This window comes from Aythya ferina (assembly GCF_964211825.1).
Source record: "Aythya ferina genome assembly, chromosome: 10".
In the NCBI taxonomy this organism is placed as follows: domain Eukaryota; kingdom Metazoa; phylum Chordata; class Aves; order Anseriformes; family Anatidae; genus Aythya; species Aythya ferina.
In genome coordinates this window covers 12,100,755-12,117,051 of record NC_140306.1, presented here as the reverse complement: position 1 = coordinate 12,117,051, position 16,297 = coordinate 12,100,755, and the positions used below count along the sequence as shown (strand labels likewise).

Sequence of the window (16,297 nt, the reverse complement as noted above, 5' to 3'; positions counted from 1 at the left end):
GAGGCAGCGAGCGCGGGCCCGTGTCTCCCGTCCCTCCCTTTCTTACTGATGGAGGGGAAAGAGCAGGTGAGCAAAGGGCGCTATTGACCCAAGCACCCCGAGCAAGGTTTGCTCTCCAGGAGCGCCGTCCCTCCCCCTGCGCCCTCCTCGTGAGCCCTGAGCCCGGGCAGCCCCCGAGCTGCGGGGCTGCCGTTGCTCGTATCCCTCGAGGAATCCCACGCTGGTGGGCCTGTGGGTGGAAAAAAAAAGGGCTGGGGACAGCCGGGTGGCCGGGGCTCGGGTGGGAGGCTGTGGGCAGGGAGCACCAGGGTGGGGCAGGGTCAGCAGCTGGGGTACAAGAGGCAGCGATAAGCAGGCGGTGAATAATGCCCGCTGCTATCAGCGGCTACCGAACGGAAACCCTGCGACGACCTCTGGTGTGGTGCCAGGTGAGCAGATAAAAACCCCGGGGAGGCAGCGGGGGAGAGGGCACCCAGCACAGCCTCTGGCAGAGCTGCCCCGGGCCCGTAGGAGCCGCTGCCCCGGGTTGCAGCACCGGGGATGCTGCGGGGATAGAGGGAATGGGCTCGGTCCTGCAGCTGAGGAGGCTTTGCGTGATGGCCGTGGCTGTGCTGACACTGGGGAGGGCCAGGATCCCCATGGGCTGCCTCCAAATGGGCCCCGACCCCAAGGATCGCGGCCCCGTGTGTCCCCCACAGCCCCGCAGGTGCCCGCGTTCCCGGGTAAATCCGCCATGAGCCGGGCGTGGCTCAGAAATATTCCCGAATAACGGCGATAGCAGGCGGTGGCAAAGAGCAGGAGGGTGTGAAAGGGTTCAGCGGTGCTCAGGTGCCCGCCGGGGAACTTTGGAACAAGATAACGGCCGGCTCCGCTCACGCTGGGGGAAGCGGGGCAGTCCACAGGGCACAGCACGCCCGTCCCCAGCAGGTAAAGAGGGGCTGCAGCGAGCATGAAATATTTGGGGTGATGCAGCCGAAGGCACCCCGGTGCCTGGCCACAGCTCCTGCTCCGGGACATGACGGATCACCCGAGGGAGCTCCGCAGAGACGGGAGGGTGCCGGCGTCCAAGGAAGCCATCAATTCCTTGGCAGGGCAGGAGGAGGGCACTGGGGAGGGAGCGGTGTCTCAAAGATCACGGGCAGGTATTAATAGCAGGGAGCAGAGCGTGCGCCCGGCTCGTGGCACCCGACCAGCGTGGGCACAGCAGGTAGGAGGGCCGGGGGCGATGCGGGGAGCGGGGCTGGCGCAGCCCCGTGCCTTCTGTGTCTGATGAACATCCTTGGGACGGAGGCACCTCAGCACGAGCCACGAGCTGCGGGTCTGCACGGGGACACCTCCGTCCCGCCATGCTGATGCCCCCAGCTCACCCCCCTGCTCTGCAGCACAGGGGGCTGGGGCACCGGCGAGCCCGTGAGGCTTGCCAAGGGTTGAAATTCCTGCTCCCCTCATGTGTAAAGGGGCAAAGTCTGCGGCTGAGGCTGGGGGGGCTGGCCAGGGCTCTGCTCCGCAGCAGCGCTGCCCTGGCCGTGCCGCAGTACGTACGGGCTCCGGGCTGGATGGAGGAGGAGGGCGGGTGGCACCAGGGGGGGCGTGCAGGTGGATGGGGACCCCCCGCTGCACCCCAGGGTGACAGATGGGGTGCCACCGCCCCGGTGCCGTCCAGCGCCGCCTTCATGCAGCGGCACCGTCCCCGTTAGCGCCGCTTCCCCGCGACCTTGGAGCCCTCCCTGCTCCTTGGCCCCGGCTCCCCAGGCGCGGCTGAGCCTTTTCCTCGTCTGCCCGCAGCGTGGGGGGCCGGGGGCCATGGCGGCGGAGATGGTGCTGAGCCACCGGCCCGGGGCGCCCCGCAACGAGGTGCTGAGCGAGGCCGAGCTGGAGGAGCTGGCGCAGAGGAAACCTCCCAGCAAGACCTCGGTGCGCGGCTGTCTCCAGAAGGCGAGGTAGGGCTGGGCTGGACGGAGCTGGATGCTCCCCGGCAGCGCTGGTGCCCCCACGCTGGTTTCTCAGCTCCTGCTCCTTCCCCCGGCAGATGCTCAGCCTCCACCGCCAAGTCCCTGCTCTTTCGCTTCTTGCCCATCCTGCGCTGGCTGCCCCGGTACCCGGTGAAGGACTGGCTGCTGGGGGACATCGCCTCGGGCTTCAGCGTGGGCATCATGCACCTGCCCCAGGGTGAGGGAGGCGTCCCCGGGCTGTGCCCTTCCCAGGGCTTTCCCCATCGGGGTTCACCCATCCGTGACGTTTCTCCCCGCTCTGCTGTGCCCAGGGCTCGCCTACGCACTGCTGGCCGGGCTGCCACCCGTCACCGGCCTCTATTCCTCCTTCTACCCCGTCTTCCTCTACTTCTTCTTCGGGACGTCCAGGCACAACTCCGTGGGTGAGCCGAGGGGCGGTGCGCTCCCACGGGGATGGAGGGCAGGGAGGATGAGGGGGGGAGAGCCTTCATCTACAGCACGGCATCGCCACGCCAATTGGGGGATCCGGGGGGAGAGTTCCTTCTGCTTTTCCTTTGCCCCATGGGGAAGGCATTTGGGGGAAGCACCACGGGCACGCTGAGCCCAGCCCAGGCGTTCGGGTGCCCGTGTGCCTCGGGGAGGTGCTGCCTGGGTGCCGGTGCTGACCTCAGGCTCTCTGCCTGCACCCTGCACGTCCCCAGGCCCCTTTGCTGTCATCTCCGTCATGATCGGCAGCGTGACAGAATCCATGCTGCCCAGCGAGGACTTCTTGGTGTCTGTCAACGGCAGCAACACCACGATAGTCGATGAGAAGGCGCGGGACGCAGCCAGGGTGGATCTGGTGGCCACCATCACCATCCTGTCGGGCATCTTCCAGGTAAAGGGCCGGTGCCAGCCCAGCCTGGCAGGGACCGAGGGGCACTGGATCCCCATGGCCATGCGCCGTGGGTGCTCCTCCTGTCACCTATCCTTCCAGGTGGCCCTGGGGCTCCTGCAGTTCGGCTTCGTGGTTACCTACCTCTCGGACCCGCTGGTGCGTGGTTACACCACCGCCGCCTCCGTGCACGTCCTCATCTCCCAGCTCAAGAATGTTTTTGGGGTCTCCGTGAGCGAGTACTCGGGGCCGCTCTCTCTGTTCAAGGTGAGCGAGGGGCTCACTGCCCCCCCCGGGACCCTCGTGGTGCTGCTGGGGTGGCGCATGCTCACCTGTGGGACTCATGAAAACCCCCCCAAAAAAACTACCAGTGAGGAGTCTGCTTTTGCTCCTGCGCCTATTCCCTCCTGCATCTTCCAGACCTTCATTGAGATCTGCAAGAAGCTGCCGCAGACCAATGTGGGCACCCTGGTGACATCCATCATCGCCATGTTGGCCATCTTCATTGTGAAGGAGCTCAACCACAAGTTCTCCTCCAAGCTCCCCATGCCCATCCCCATCGAGCTCTTCACGGTACCAAGAGCTGTCCCAGCTCCCTGTGGGGACGCAGAGGTGGCCCGGGGCTGGTGCCATCACCCATGGGTGGCCCTGTCCCTCTCAGGGTTGGCAGGGGTGGGACAGGATGCCCTGGTGGGGTGGGTTCCAGGACATGCATCCCCTCCTTCTCCTGCACCACGGTCCCCGAGCAGGGACACCCTGCCTCACCCCAGCCTCCCCCACAGATCATCATCTCCACCGGCATCTCCTACGGCGTCAACCTGAAATCCAAGTTCGGCATCTCCGTGGTGGGCGACATCCCCAGCGGGTGAGCGGGGGGCCGGGCAGCGAGGCCGGCCGTGCCGGGGCACCGCGCTGCCCACGGGACCCCCTCCTGAGCTCCATCTCCCTGCCTTGGCCGTAGGTTGAAGCCTCCTAAGCTCCCTAGCACCACATACTTTGGGCAGGTGGTGGGCAACGCCTTCGCCATCGCCATAGTGGGTTACGCCATCTGCATCTCGCTGGGTAAGATTTTTGCCCTGAAGCATGGCTACAAAGTGGACAGCAACCAGGTGATGCTCCGATACGCGCGGATCCTTCCCCGCTGGGGGGTGCTGACGGCTTGCAGCGCTTTTCCCCGACCGCCGCTCTGTCCTCGCAGGAGCTGATCGCCCTGGGCCTCTCCAACTTCCTGGGGGGCTTCTTCGAGTGCTTCGCCATCAGCTGCTCCATGTCGCGCAGCCTGGTGCAGGAGGGCACGGGGGGCAACAGCCAGGTGGGTGCGGGCGGCACGGCCTCCCTCTGCTCTCCAAAATCCCTCCCCGCCCTCACCTCCAGCTCTCCCCGCAGGTGGCTGGTGTCATCTCATCCCTGGTCATCCTGGTGACCATCCTGAAGATCGGAGAGCTCTTCCGAGACCTCCCCAAGGTGCGGCCGGTCCCATGGCCTCCGTCCCCCTGGCTGCGTCCCGGGTGCCCCTCAGAGGTGCCTTCAGCATCCTCACAGCTGCAGCCTTCTCTCCTAGGCCATCTTGTCTGCCATCATCATCGTCAACCTCAAGGGCATGTTCAAGCAGTTCACAGACTTCCGCACGCTCTGGAGGTCCAACCGCGTGGACCTGGTAGGGCACCAACCGGCCCCGGGGCTTTGCTCTTGCTCTCTTTGCTCTCCTCCACACCGCAGTGCCACGGGGAGACCGTGCCGCGGCTGAAATGTCCCCTTCTCCAGATGATCTGGATCGTGACGTTTGTGGCCACCCTCTTGCTGAACCTGGACATTGGCCTGGGGGCCTCGGTGGCCTTCGCGCTGCTCACCGTCATCTTCCGGACCCAGCTGTGAGTAACCCCGGGGGGACGCGGGGAGGGGAGGCAGTGCTGGGGACCCGGTGCTGCTCCCCGAGGGCAGGGGAAGCCCGCAGTAATGTGGCTTGTTGCTCTGCTCCCCGCAGCCCCCACTACTCCCTTCTGGGACGCATTCCCGACACTGAAGTCTACAAGGATGTGGCTGAATACCAGAAGGTAAAAGTGCCGAGGTGCCAGCGTGGTGGGGGGAGAGGCAGGGGTGGTTTGGAGCACTCCTGGGGGCTTTGCGCTGTGCTGAAGATTGGGGGACACTTTGAAGGAGGCGAGAAGGGGCACATCCCCGTCCCCAGGGTAGCACACGCTCCCCCTCCGTCCCCAGGCACAGGAGGTCCCCGGCGTGAAGATCTTCCGCTCCTCATCCACTCTCTATTTTGCCAACGTGGAGATGTACGCCGAGGCGCTGAAGAAGAAGGTAGGAGAAGCAGCCTGCTCCCTGGGCACAACCCCAACATCCCCACAGCCCTGCCAGGGGGATGTAGTCCTGCCCCAGCATTGCTCTGGGGGGAGAAAAGGGCAGAGCCCCCCCCCAGCCCCTCGAGCTCTGCCCCTCATGCCATGGGGCTGTATGGTTTTGTAGAGCGGCATCAATGTGGATCGCCTGATCGAGAAGAAGAAGAAGGCGCTCAAGAAGCTGAAGAAACAGCAGAAGAAAGCAGAGAAGGAGAAGGCGAAGAGGAAAAAGGTGCTTCCCAGGAAAAAGAAAAAAAAAAAAGATAAAACAGGGCCTTCCCTGCCTCCCTCAGCACACTCCTCTGATGCACACCCACATCACCGGGCTGCTCAGCCCAGCCCCAGCCCTCGTGCTCAGGGCTCCAGGTTCAGTCTATGGCCACTGAGCAGGGAGAGGCACTGGCACCGATCCGCGCCACCAGGGTCGCTTCCAAGATTGGCAGGGGAGGCGACAGTCATTAATGATTAAGTAGTGGAGCCCAGTGAGTCATTAGCAGTCTGTGGCAAGTTAATCATCAGAATTAAGTGTGAGAGCAAAGGCTGACTTAGGCCAGCAGACTGATGAGGCCAGTTCCAGAGAGAGTCGTTAGGGACACCCTGAGGTGACAGCAGACCCGGAAAGAGCCCAGAAGTGGGGCATAGGTGTGAGCAAGGTGCCCTAATGCAGCCAGAGCCTCCCCAACCCCCCCTGCTCTATAGGGCAGGACAAACCTGGGGTCTTTGGGGGTGACACCACCCTGCCAGCCCAGCCCAGGGGGCAACCAGCACCCACATGGTGAAGCCACATCTCCCTCCCTCCCTGCAGGACATGGAGGCTGAATGCAACGGGCCGGGTGTTGCGGTGATCGAGCTGAGCGGGGAGGAGAACAGCGCGCCCGCTGAGCCCACCCTGCGCTCCTTGGGGCTGCCCCAGCCCGACTTCCATGCTGTCATCCTGGACTTCAGCTCCCTCAATTTCGTGGACACCGTCTCCATCAAGATCGTGAAGAATGTGAGGGGCCAGGGCGTCCCCGGTGCTGGTGCAGGGCGGCTGGATGACAGCTGCCCCGTTCCTTTTCCCTGACATGTTTTCTGCCACTTGCAGATCTTCAGGGATTTCCGTGAGATAGAAGTGGACGTTTTTGTTGCCAGCTGCCCGGGTGAGGAGACCCTGCGGAGCTGTCATCCCCTGCTGGGCACAGCCACTCTTTTAGGACACAGCTGCCGGCCGCAGGGCTTCTGTCCCCTCGGTGGTGTCCTCATCCCCAGGCTTCCCCCAGGAGCCAGCAACTGCAGAGCCACAGCATGGGGCGCCACTGCCCCTGGCTGTAGGTTGTCCTGAGGGTGCAGCCCGAGCTCTGCAGCCCCCCCTGTCCCTCACAGTGCAGGGGGAGGGAGGTGTGTTCGGGTAGGGACTGGAAAGCTCAGCTGGCTGCCATAACTTTGGGTGCTTCTCCCTCTGCACAGCGTCTGTCCTCGCCCAGCTGGAGAGGGGCAACTTCTTCAGCTCGACCATCACCAAGCAATGCTTCTTCCCCTCGGTGCACGACGCCGTGCTCCACATCTCTGGGGAGCAGCACACAGCCCCGGTGAGGACCTGTCCCGGCTGTCCCCACCGCCGCCGTGGAGAAGGGCAGCCCAGCTGATCCCTTCCTTCCTCTCAGTCCCCACAGGTGAACCACAGCACCAAACTGTAGCCCTGCGAGCGGAGACGTCTCCCGGAGGAGCAGGACCACGCTGCTGGGGAGGCTTCGCCGCTCACCTGCACCGGGGCCTGGAGCCCCCATCCCACTGCCAGCCCCTCCGGGTGCCAGGACCCGGGGGCCGTGACAGCGAGGGGACAGCGGCACAGCCTGTCCTGTCCCTGGGGCTGGGCTCGCCGTGGGGGCACCATGCAGCCCCCAGTGGACAGTGGCGGCAGGCTGTCAGCAGGCTGTCAGCGGGCTCACTGCCCCATTTTGGCAAATTTTTGCTCAATAAAACAGTCACAGCCAGCGCTGCCTCATCTCTGTGTGAAGGGCGGGTGGGGACAGGACAGGACAGGACAGGGACTCCCAGGGCTGCTCTCCCCACCCTGGGGCTCCCCAAGCCGGGCCCGGCCGCCATTTTGTCTGCCCCACCGCTAGAGGGCGCCGCCATTTTGTCTCCCCACTCCCACCGCCAGGGGGCGCCGCCATTTTGTCTGCCCGCACCGCTAGAGGGCGCCGCCATTTTGTCTGCCCCACCACCAGAGGGCGCCGCCATTTTGTCTCTCCACCAGGGGGCGCCGTACACCCCATCGTGCACATGCGCGGGGGGAGGGGGGCCGGCCGGGCTCGCCCAGGCGCAGCGCGCATGCGCACGTCCCCTCCAGCCCGGTCGGCGGCGGCAGGGACAAGATGGCGGCGTCCTCCCTGTGCCGGGCGGCCGGGCGGGCCCTGGTTCGCCGCCCTCACAGCGTGGGTGCCCGCGGCCGGAGGGGGGTTGTGGTGGCCGGGAGCGGGGCCGGGAAGCTCGGCACGGCCCGGCAAGGCCCAGCGGGGCGGTGGGGAGGCGGGGCGCAGCGCGTCTGCAGGCCTGGGAAGGTCACGGGGACGCGGCGGGTGGCGGCGGGTGAGGGCTCGGGGTGAGGCGGCAGCGCCCGGTGTGGGCCCGGGGCGGCTCCTCGCAGCCGGCTGTGAGCGCTCGTGGGCCGAGGAGAGGGGGCTGGGTGGTTACTGGTATCCAGGAGGGTTGTTTTATGGAGGGCGGTTGGTGCTCGGCAGTGACGGCTGCCTTTCCTCTAGGCACCCCTGCTGGGCTTGACGAGGAGCCGAGGCGCCGCCACCTACGCGCAGACACTCCACAATATTCCCGAGACGCAAGTCACCACCCTGGATAACGGCCTCCGTGTGGCTTCCGAGGAGTCCAGCCAGCCAACGTGTACGGTAAGGTTAGGAAAGGGTAAGGCCTTGCTTGAAACAATCATCCTTACCTAACGTGTGCCTGATTTTCCAGAAGTGACAAGCAAGCATTTGAAGTGAGGTTTCTGACAGACCATCCCAATTTACTTTGTTAATTGGTCAGAGTAACATAGCAGTAGAAAGGCTGGCCTATCTCTGTGCAAGTCTATAGCCAAGCTTTCATGCTTTACCAGTTTCCTCAGCTCTACAGTTTTTACATAGGCTCATACCTAAGTAGTAACCAACCAGAAGTAGTTACATCTTTGGCAAAAGTTTCCAAAAGCTTTTGTTAAGCTGCTAGATAAAAACACAAAATGTGTGCTGGAAACAGTTGCTGGTGCTTGTTTCTACTTTGATGCTACCGGTGGAGAGGACTTCTTTTCCCTGCTGTTATATCTGTGGTGTGAGGCTTGAACATGTAGTTTGTGTCCTCTTCTAATATGTGTGCCTGATGCCTTTGCTGTTAGGTGGGCGTGTGGATCGGGGCGGGGAGCCGCTATGAAAATGAGAAGAACAATGGGGCCGGTTACTTTGTGGAACATCTGGCATTTAAGGTAAGTTCAAGGCAGTGTGCTAGGTCTGGTATAGGACTTCATGGAGACAGTGTTCTCGACGTTTGCTGGCATGTGAAGCTCTTGCTTTAGAGGCTCTAGGTGATAAAAGAGACTGTACATCTGTTCATATGAATCTCAGAGACTTTGCACATGGTATAAAAATCTTAAAAGGACTCCTAATCTGTATGGTGCTCTTTGTTTGAATATGGGGCAACTTCTAAACGCACATGAGTTAAAGCAGTTCTTACTTACCAGCTGGTATTTCCCATCATAAAGGAAAAAACTTTTGAGCAACAAGTCAGACTGAATCTCTGATGCTGTGATTCCTGACTATCCCAGCTGCTACCTGGCACGCTCATAAGACCCTTACAAAGCACATTTCTTCAGGATAGCAGAGCTGAAAGCAGCACATCATCATAGCCATTTATTTGGCTTTGGTAGTGGATCAGCAGAGGTTGGAGGCTACACCTCTTTATTAGCAAAGTGTCTGCTGGGCAGGCCTGGGACAAAAGGCATCTGAACCTGGGCCTTGCTGACTCAAACCCAGTCCATGCCATCGCAGGCAACTGCAGCGTCTGGCTTGCTCCTTAAGGGATGAGCTTTGTTGTAGAAGTCATTTTCTGCTCCTGTTCTGGTTTCTTCAGAATATTTCTATTTGGATAGCTGGAAACCCGCTTCTTATTTCAGTGTTGGCTTGTTCTTGGTTTGCTTACATTGTTGTGATTTTCAGCTGCTGTTATACCTTGGCATACGTCTTCTCCTTCCGTGTTGGGTTTCAGCTGGTGTTTCAGAATATATTTCGGTCTACCTTTAGCTAGAGTAAACAAACCAAGTTCTAAATCTCTTGCTTTCTGTGCTTGCTCTTGGCTTTATGAATCAAATGACAGCTTTTATTGTTTTAGGTCTTTATTGTTCTTTTTTTACTGGTTTAGTTCTGCCCCTGGGGAAACCTGTTCGTTTTGTAACCATGTGTTCCTGCTTTCTTTTAGGGCACAAAGAAGCGTTCTTGCGCTGCCTTTGAGAAGGAAGTGGAGAGCATGGGTGCTCACCTGAACGGGTACACCTCGCGTGAGCAGACTGCCTATTACATAAAAGCCTTGTCCAAGGACATGCCCAAAGGTAGGCTGGCAGAGTTACAGAGGTTAAGGAGACTTCCTAACAATTGACCAGGGAACGAGGTTGTGGCTGAGCAGTAAATTGGAGGTTGTAGTTGGCAGTTGAAGAGAGCACTGCCAAGAAATGGTGCCTCAAGGCTGCAAGCTCACTTGTTCCCAAAACCAGCTTTGCAAAGCTCTTGTGTCAGTCTGTGCTGTATGCCAGAAGGGAGAAGGCGAGGAGTGGGGGTTCAGCAGTGTGTGGATTTAAGGAGCTGACAACAAGCTCAGCAACAGCTACGGTGTCGGGAGTGCCCAGTGCAGCTTTTGCAGCACAAGCTGATCTGGAGATGTTTTCATGCTAAACCAGTGATGGTTTTCCTTCTCTGATGCGGGAACAGGTAGCACTCCTGACTTAGCCAGGCAGCAGGGTTGCTAACGCAGTAAACGTCTTGCAGTGGTGGAGCTCCTGGCTGACATCGTGCAGAACTGTGCGCTGGAGGAGTCTCAGATTGAGAAGGAGCGTGGCGTCATCCTGCAGGAGATGAAGGAAACCGACAGCAACCTGGCGGATGTCACCTTTGATTACCTCCACGCCACTGCTTACCAGGGCACTCCGCTGGCCCGCACCGTCGAGGGGACCACGGAGAACGTCAAGTGAGCAGCAGGCTGGGTGCACTGCGCAGCTCGTGGTAGTAGCTTCATCAGGAGGAATTCGTCTTCAGGCAAGATCTGATGCTGCTAGGGCCTGGCCGAACCTTTCCCCGTGCTTTAGACTAAGAGCTAGGGGTGCTCAGTAAAGCCTTGAGCACACACACCTGCTTGGGTATTGGTAGCCCAGTGGCCAGGGGTTGATACTCTCTAGTCTGCATTTGAGCTCTCCTTAACTTTTCTTTTGACCGCCTGTTTCATTCTCTGTGCTCTGGAATTAGAGTACAAGGAAACCAGGCAGTGTAACTGAAACCAGGCAGTACAGTTCTGCCTCTAAAAGGCACTGTTACCCCATAACAAGCAGAATCAACACCATCATTGCTGTCTCTGCGCTGTGAACTAAGCCTCTCGTCCCTCCAGCTCCGAGAAGCTGATGTTTTAGCTCTCTGTGTGTTCTCTAGGCATCTGACTCGGGCGGATCTAGCTTCATATGTTGAAACTCACTTCAAGGCACCTCGTATGGTCCTGGCAGCTGCTGGAGGTAAGACCAGATCCTTGTGGTGCTGGGAAGCCTGGGTATTTTTAATTTTTGTAATGGAGCTGTTTAAAACTGTACACTTCTCGTTGTTGTTGCCAGGTATTTCCCACAAAGAGCTGGTGGATGCAGCTAGGCAGCACTTCAGTGGGGTGCCCTTTGCGTACAAGGAGGATGCTGTGCCTGTTCTGCCGCGCTGTCGTTTCACAGGGAGCGAGGTAAAATCGTTTGGGTCCCTAACAAAACAAGCCGGTGGTGCCAAACTGCTGAATGAATGTGACACCAGCTGTAGGTGCCTCCCAGGAGAAAAATCTGTGTATCTCGGAAGCTGATGATGCTGTACTGATGCTGGTACTGCCCTCGTGTTCTGTTCTTTAGGCTTGTTGCCACAACACGTTGGGTTTTAGAAACCAAATCCACTAAGAATGTGAAGCTATTGCTTACATCATCTGTTGTAAAGCCCGTATTGGAGCAACTGGCTCCAAAAACAGCTGAATTTCACTGGGATAATATCAAGCCCTCCGATTTCTCAGCCCGGCGCTGCAGCAGACAAATGCACAGTGCTCACTCAGTTCTCCCCTGCTCCTTGGTGACGTTTCAGATCCGTGCCAGAGACGATGGTCTGCCCGTTGCCCACGTTGCCCTCGCTGTGGAGGGGCCCGGATGGGCCGATCCGGACAACGTCGTCCTCCACGTGGCCAACGCCATCATCGGATGCTACGACCGCACCTTCGGAGGTGGCAAGGTGAGACCTGGGGGTGTGCCAGGGACAGCCCAGAGCCCTTCACTGTGAAATATTCCGGAGGCCCTGGGGAAGGTGCTTTGTGGGAGGCTGTTGTGGTTCCCAACCGGGAAGTGATAGGAACCTGGAAAATAGGACAGAAGGCTGGGCCAGGGCACTTCTGGAGATGTGATGCTGGGAGATGAGTTGAGCCTTCTCTGCTAATTCGGAAGAAATTCAGGTGATGAATTCTCAGCAGCTTTTCCTACCTGCGTGAGCTGAGCAGTCAGCGGGGATGGGGACGGAAGCAGGGCAGAGAAGCTGTCTTCTCACGGTGCGAGCGTGCCTTGCAACTATAAAGCAGTTGGAACTTGTTTAAAACCCACTGTTACATCTGTTCTCGTCTATAACTTGTTTTGTCTGCATAACTGTGCTAACCCCTGCTGAGAGGCCTTGTACTTGCCATGTTCTCCCACTCCTACGCTGCTGCGTATACCAGCTCCTCATCTGCTGCCGGGAAGGGAAGGGGTTTTGCTCTATGGACTCTTAGGCCGTTGTGTGTGACTTTTCCAACTGTTACCCTCATCTGTTGACCACCTGAGGGGCCTAAATTAAGCTCTCCTTTGAAAAGCGTTACGCTCCGTCATGTCTGCGGTCGCTGTGCGAGCAGCTCAGCTGGAAAGAATTTGAGCTCTGAGGAAGCTGTCAGATTGAAGGGCTGATGCTATCTCCTTATTTACAGAATCTGTCCAGCAGGCTAGGGGCGCTTGCAGTGGAGCATAAACTCTGCCACAGTTTCCAGACGTTCAACACCTCCTACTCTGATACCGGCCTCTTCGGTTTCCATTTTGTTTCCGATCCTCTGTGCGTAGATGATATGATGTTTTGCGCTCAGGGCGAGTGGTAAGTACAAGTTTGGCAAACGTTTCTGTTTCAGATCTGGTTTTCTTGTAGGTGATTGAGCTGGTGGAGGTCGTGTCAGGTCCTCAGAGCGCTGTGTCTGCATGAGTGTCTGGGTAACTCGCCTTCTGGTTGAGTGATCCTGTCGGTGCTTTCTGCAACTGTCAGGATGTGACTTGGGAGGAGCTGGTTTGATCCCTTGAGGTTCTTCAGGTCTTTGGCTCATGGCTTGAAAATTAACTCTGACCTAACTGAAACCAGGACACACGCATTAACGCCGAGGCTTTGGCTCTTTATATCCGAGTGGGACCATTCCTTAGAGTCGAGGCTCCCCTGGGTGCCTGACAGATGCAGCTCCATTGTCCCGTTAAGTCTGAGCAAAGCCAGCAGAGCTCCTGCCTTCCAAAGGCTGTGTTGTGACTGGTGTGTGCCCTGCTGCTGGAGCCATGCCAGCACTCAGGGGCCTTCTGCTGGTCCAGCTTTATGCTCACACATCCCAGCGGTGGTTCAGGGCTACGTCGGAGATTCAGAGCTGAGCCGCGCTGTGCGTGGAGCAGATGGAGCTAGCCCTTGCCCTAGAGACGTTGCAGTTGGCAGGGGAGAAAGGGATTTAGCAGCTGGAGTCCAAACAGGCTCTTTAGAACTGCCTCGTTCTTTTCAGCGTCAGTTTCCATAGCAGCTTGCTGTGTTTGGGAATAGCTGACACGCCTTTCTTCTCCTGAGCTCGCTCGCTGCTGTGCCCGGTGGGCGATCCGCAGTCAGCACAGAGCTGTTCGGGTCTCTGGGAGCGTAACTCAGCACGTGACTGCTGGCTGACGCTCCCTACCCGTGAGCTTGAGCTTTTTCCTCTCGCCTCCTGCTGTTCGTTGCTTCCCCAGTTCTTAGCTGCTCTGCAGCGGCCAGGAATGAACCTCAGGCCTGCAGCACGAGGGCTGTTATTTCACAGCTTATTTCTGCAGAGCCTTGGGAAAGGGAGGAATGCTCCCTGTCTGAGTACAGACATCGTTAACAGCTTTGATGGTCATCCCGTCTCTTCTGCAGGATGCGTCTGTGCACCAGCACCACGGAGTCAGAGGTGAAGAGAGCCAAGAACTATCTCCGAAACGCCATGGTAGCTCAGCTGGATGGTACGTCTGCTTTATGGATGCAGCTTTCAGAGGGTTGACCACTGATGTCTCCAGTGGGAAGAAGAAGCTCTGCTAGATGTTACGGTCCTACTAGTAGATGCTGTGCAAAATTCCCTTTCCCCTGCTCTTTGTTCTTCTTCCCTTGTTGTCAAAGTAGCTGATCACAGCCTGTTGTGCTCTAGACTAGCTCCGACTGTAAACCTCTGGTCATTTTCTTGCTGCAAGTGAATAATCATTTGCATGCCGCTTGCTAAATGTAGAATTTGAGATCTGCCAGCTGGTCTGCTTTGGTGGTAACACTTGGGAGAGCAGGGAGAATGTCCGTATTGCTTGCTTTCTGCTGGAGCTGCTTGGTGTAGTAACGATGCCCGAGACTTCATTAGAACCTGGTTAATGGCTCGAGTTGCTTCTGTCTGCTTTGGCTCACGATCCGTCTGTGAAATTTGAGAAAGGTTTCTACTTTGCTGACAGCGTGATATCTTCAACACCTAGGTACCACTCCGGTGTGCGAAACGATTGGAAGCCACCTCTTAAACTATGGGCGCCGCATCCCTCTGGAGGAGTGGGACGCCAGGATTTCTGTAGGTACCCCTTTGTTTTGCTTGGGTGCCCTGAGCACACTGCCACATCTCCTGTACCCTCAGAGGGCACAGCTGTGCAGAACACGAGCCTTCCTTGCAGACAAGGGCTAGACTGTTGGTACAGATACCTCCCAAGCGTCTGCCAGCATGTTTTTAATCATCCTGATATGTCATGGCAATAGTAACTTCCAGCTTTGAGAAACCTAAGTCATTAATTGCTTGTTTGTTACTCATTAGGCTGTTGATGCAAGAATGGTGCGGGAGGTCTGCAGTAAATACATCTATGACAAATGCCCGGCGCTTGCAGCGGTCGGTAAGTGACCAGGCAATTAGTAGACGATAGCTCAGAAAACAAGAGGGGGGTCAAGAGCTGAGCGGAAGCGAGGTACGGGCACTTCTTACATGTCTGTTCTGGCCTCGTAACCGCTCTGGTTCTTTGCTCTTACCCTCCTACCTCCGAACATGAGCTGTGCCAGAGCACGTCTGCCAGGAGATCAAAGGCGCAGGTGATGGAGGCGCGGTGGCAGCGAGCTGCTGGCTGTCCTCCCACCCCTGCCTGCTGTGGAGCTGTGACTAAGGCTGGGAGTCCCGCGGCGGGGCGTGGGCCCGGTGGGATGTGCCAGGTGTCCTTACCCTGGGGTCATGGTGGTTTATGTAAGGGAAGTGAAGGGGCCCGATTCTCTTGCGCTGCTCTGGCATGTCTGTCTGGCCAAGGACAAATTCCTCTTGGGAAGCCTGCCTGAGCAGCTCAGCTCAGCTCCGCTGCCTTCTCCTTCCTGCGTGTTGTGGATTCCCCTCCTCCACGCAGCTGTTTCCTCTGGGCCTTCAAAGCGGAGCAGTGGGAGAGGGTTTTTGAAAAGGGAGATGGAACGAATTAGTCAAAATCTCTGTAACTTGGCAGCTCCCTGAACGTGAACCGACTCGGAGGAAACCAGTAAGGATTTTTATGTCAGGAGATGGCATCTGCCAGTTCTCCTGATTTAGGTCTGAGCTGAAGTTGCCTGTTTCTGTGTGTAGCTGCTCTGGATTGTGAGCGCAGTCTGCTCTGCCACCACCTCCTTTACAGTCATGCAAAATCACACAGTGCTTTTAACGACAACCCCAGTGATTCTCTTCTTTTGCTCACTCAGGTCCCATTGAACAGCTCTTGGATTACAACCGTATCCGCAGTGGCATGTACTGGGTCCGTTTCTAGGACGGGTACCTGCTGGATGGACGTAACAAAGCTCTGGACCATGGAAGGGCTCCCGGCGTTGTCTGACTCTGAATGTCTTGTGTACCGGGGCGAGGAGGAGTCCCATCAAATGGCTGTCTTCTCGGTATTAAATGTATAATAAAAAAAAAAATAAACATATCCTACGTGGAGTTGGCTCTGCTGGGTGTAGTCCTTGTCTTGCTGGGCCCTGTGTGTAGGCATTGTTAATTTTGTCAGACTGCTGAGGTAATGGACCAGGAAGTCGTGGTTTGTCAGGGCTCGTGCTAGAAACCTGCCCGTCTGTCTGCACCCTTCCCGAGTGGGCTCTGTCCTGCCAGGCGTTGCTTTAGGCTGGTTGAAGGAGCTCTCTTCCTTGGTACAAGGCTGCTGAGGTAGCTTTGGCCATTTCCTCCATGTCCTTCTGTGGAGCAGCAGCATGGTCAGGCAGGGGTTGCAGCATTCCTGTTTGTGCAGACCTGAGAATGAAGGGTCCTTGTCTGGAGAAAACTTCTGTGCTCTCCTTCCTGCCTGTCAAGGAGATCAGGCTGTATCTACAGAAAGGTTGCCACCTTCCTGTTCTCTGGGGTGTGCTGGTAAACTCCCAGAAATAGTCTGTGTAATGTCTCCTTGAGCACTGTCAGGCCAAACTGGCCAGCTGGGCTCCCATCACCTGTTTAAATTGACGGTGATCCGGTGATCCCGGAGCTTGTAGTGGGACATGGTACCTCTCATCTGGAGTTTCTTGGTTTCTTAGTTCTTCAGTGACAAGCAGGGACTGCTGAGGAGCTGGTTGGTGTCTGTCTGAAGGTGATCTGAGAGTTGAAAGAGCTCTGCAGCCCTTTCTGCTTCGGTGGTGTTCAGTGGG

At 58.0% G+C, this 16,297-nt stretch overlaps 2 protein-coding genes across 5 annotated transcripts; both read left to right on the top strand.

The window, feature by feature from the left end:
- The first annotated feature begins 12 nt into the window (after nucleotides 1-12).
- SLC26A6 (solute carrier family 26 member 6) lies at nucleotides 13-7,147 on the top strand. 3 transcript variants are annotated; one of them, XM_084531178.1, is made up of 20 exons: nucleotides 13-66; nucleotides 1,786-1,940; nucleotides 2,030-2,169; nucleotides 2,264-2,374; nucleotides 2,654-2,829; nucleotides 2,929-3,093; nucleotides 3,247-3,399; nucleotides 3,609-3,691; nucleotides 3,788-3,935; nucleotides 4,025-4,138; nucleotides 4,213-4,290; nucleotides 4,388-4,483; nucleotides 4,591-4,697; nucleotides 4,811-4,880; nucleotides 5,044-5,136; nucleotides 5,302-5,406; nucleotides 5,980-6,165; nucleotides 6,259-6,313; nucleotides 6,621-6,742; nucleotides 6,818-7,147. In XM_084531178.1, exons 1-20 carry the CDS (start codon nucleotides 49-51, stop codon nucleotides 6,848-6,850), a joined length of 2,208 nt encoding a protein of 735 aa, XP_084387304.1. In that variant the 5' UTR covers nucleotides 13-48; the 3' UTR covers nucleotides 6,851-7,147. The 3 variants fall into 3 exon arrangements, with proteins under 3 accessions (XP_084387304.1, XP_084387305.1, XP_084387303.1); XM_084531179.1 differs by lacking the exon at nucleotides 13-66 and adding an exon at nucleotides 911-927; XM_084531177.1 differs by lacking the exon at nucleotides 13-66 and adding an exon at nucleotides 1,002-1,207.
- A 308-nt stretch (nucleotides 7,148-7,455) lies between these two features.
- UQCRC1 (ubiquinol-cytochrome c reductase core protein 1) lies at nucleotides 7,456-15,602 on the top strand. 2 transcript variants are annotated; one of them, XM_084531182.1, is made up of 13 exons: nucleotides 7,456-7,591; nucleotides 7,919-8,059; nucleotides 8,542-8,628; nucleotides 9,618-9,747; nucleotides 10,181-10,379; nucleotides 10,835-10,914; nucleotides 11,011-11,126; nucleotides 11,510-11,653; nucleotides 12,372-12,532; nucleotides 13,571-13,656; nucleotides 14,149-14,237; nucleotides 14,475-14,550; nucleotides 15,368-15,602. In XM_084531182.1, exons 1-13 carry the CDS (start codon nucleotides 7,532-7,534, stop codon nucleotides 15,430-15,432), a joined length of 1,434 nt encoding a protein of 477 aa, XP_084387308.1. In that variant the 5' UTR covers nucleotides 7,456-7,531; the 3' UTR covers nucleotides 15,433-15,602. The 2 variants fall into 2 exon arrangements, 1 of the variants encoding a protein (XP_084387308.1); XR_014696537.1 differs by having other exon boundaries at nucleotides 7,470-7,591; nucleotides 14,149-14,262; nucleotides 14,446-14,550.
- Nucleotides 15,603-16,297: the final 695 nt, after the last annotated feature.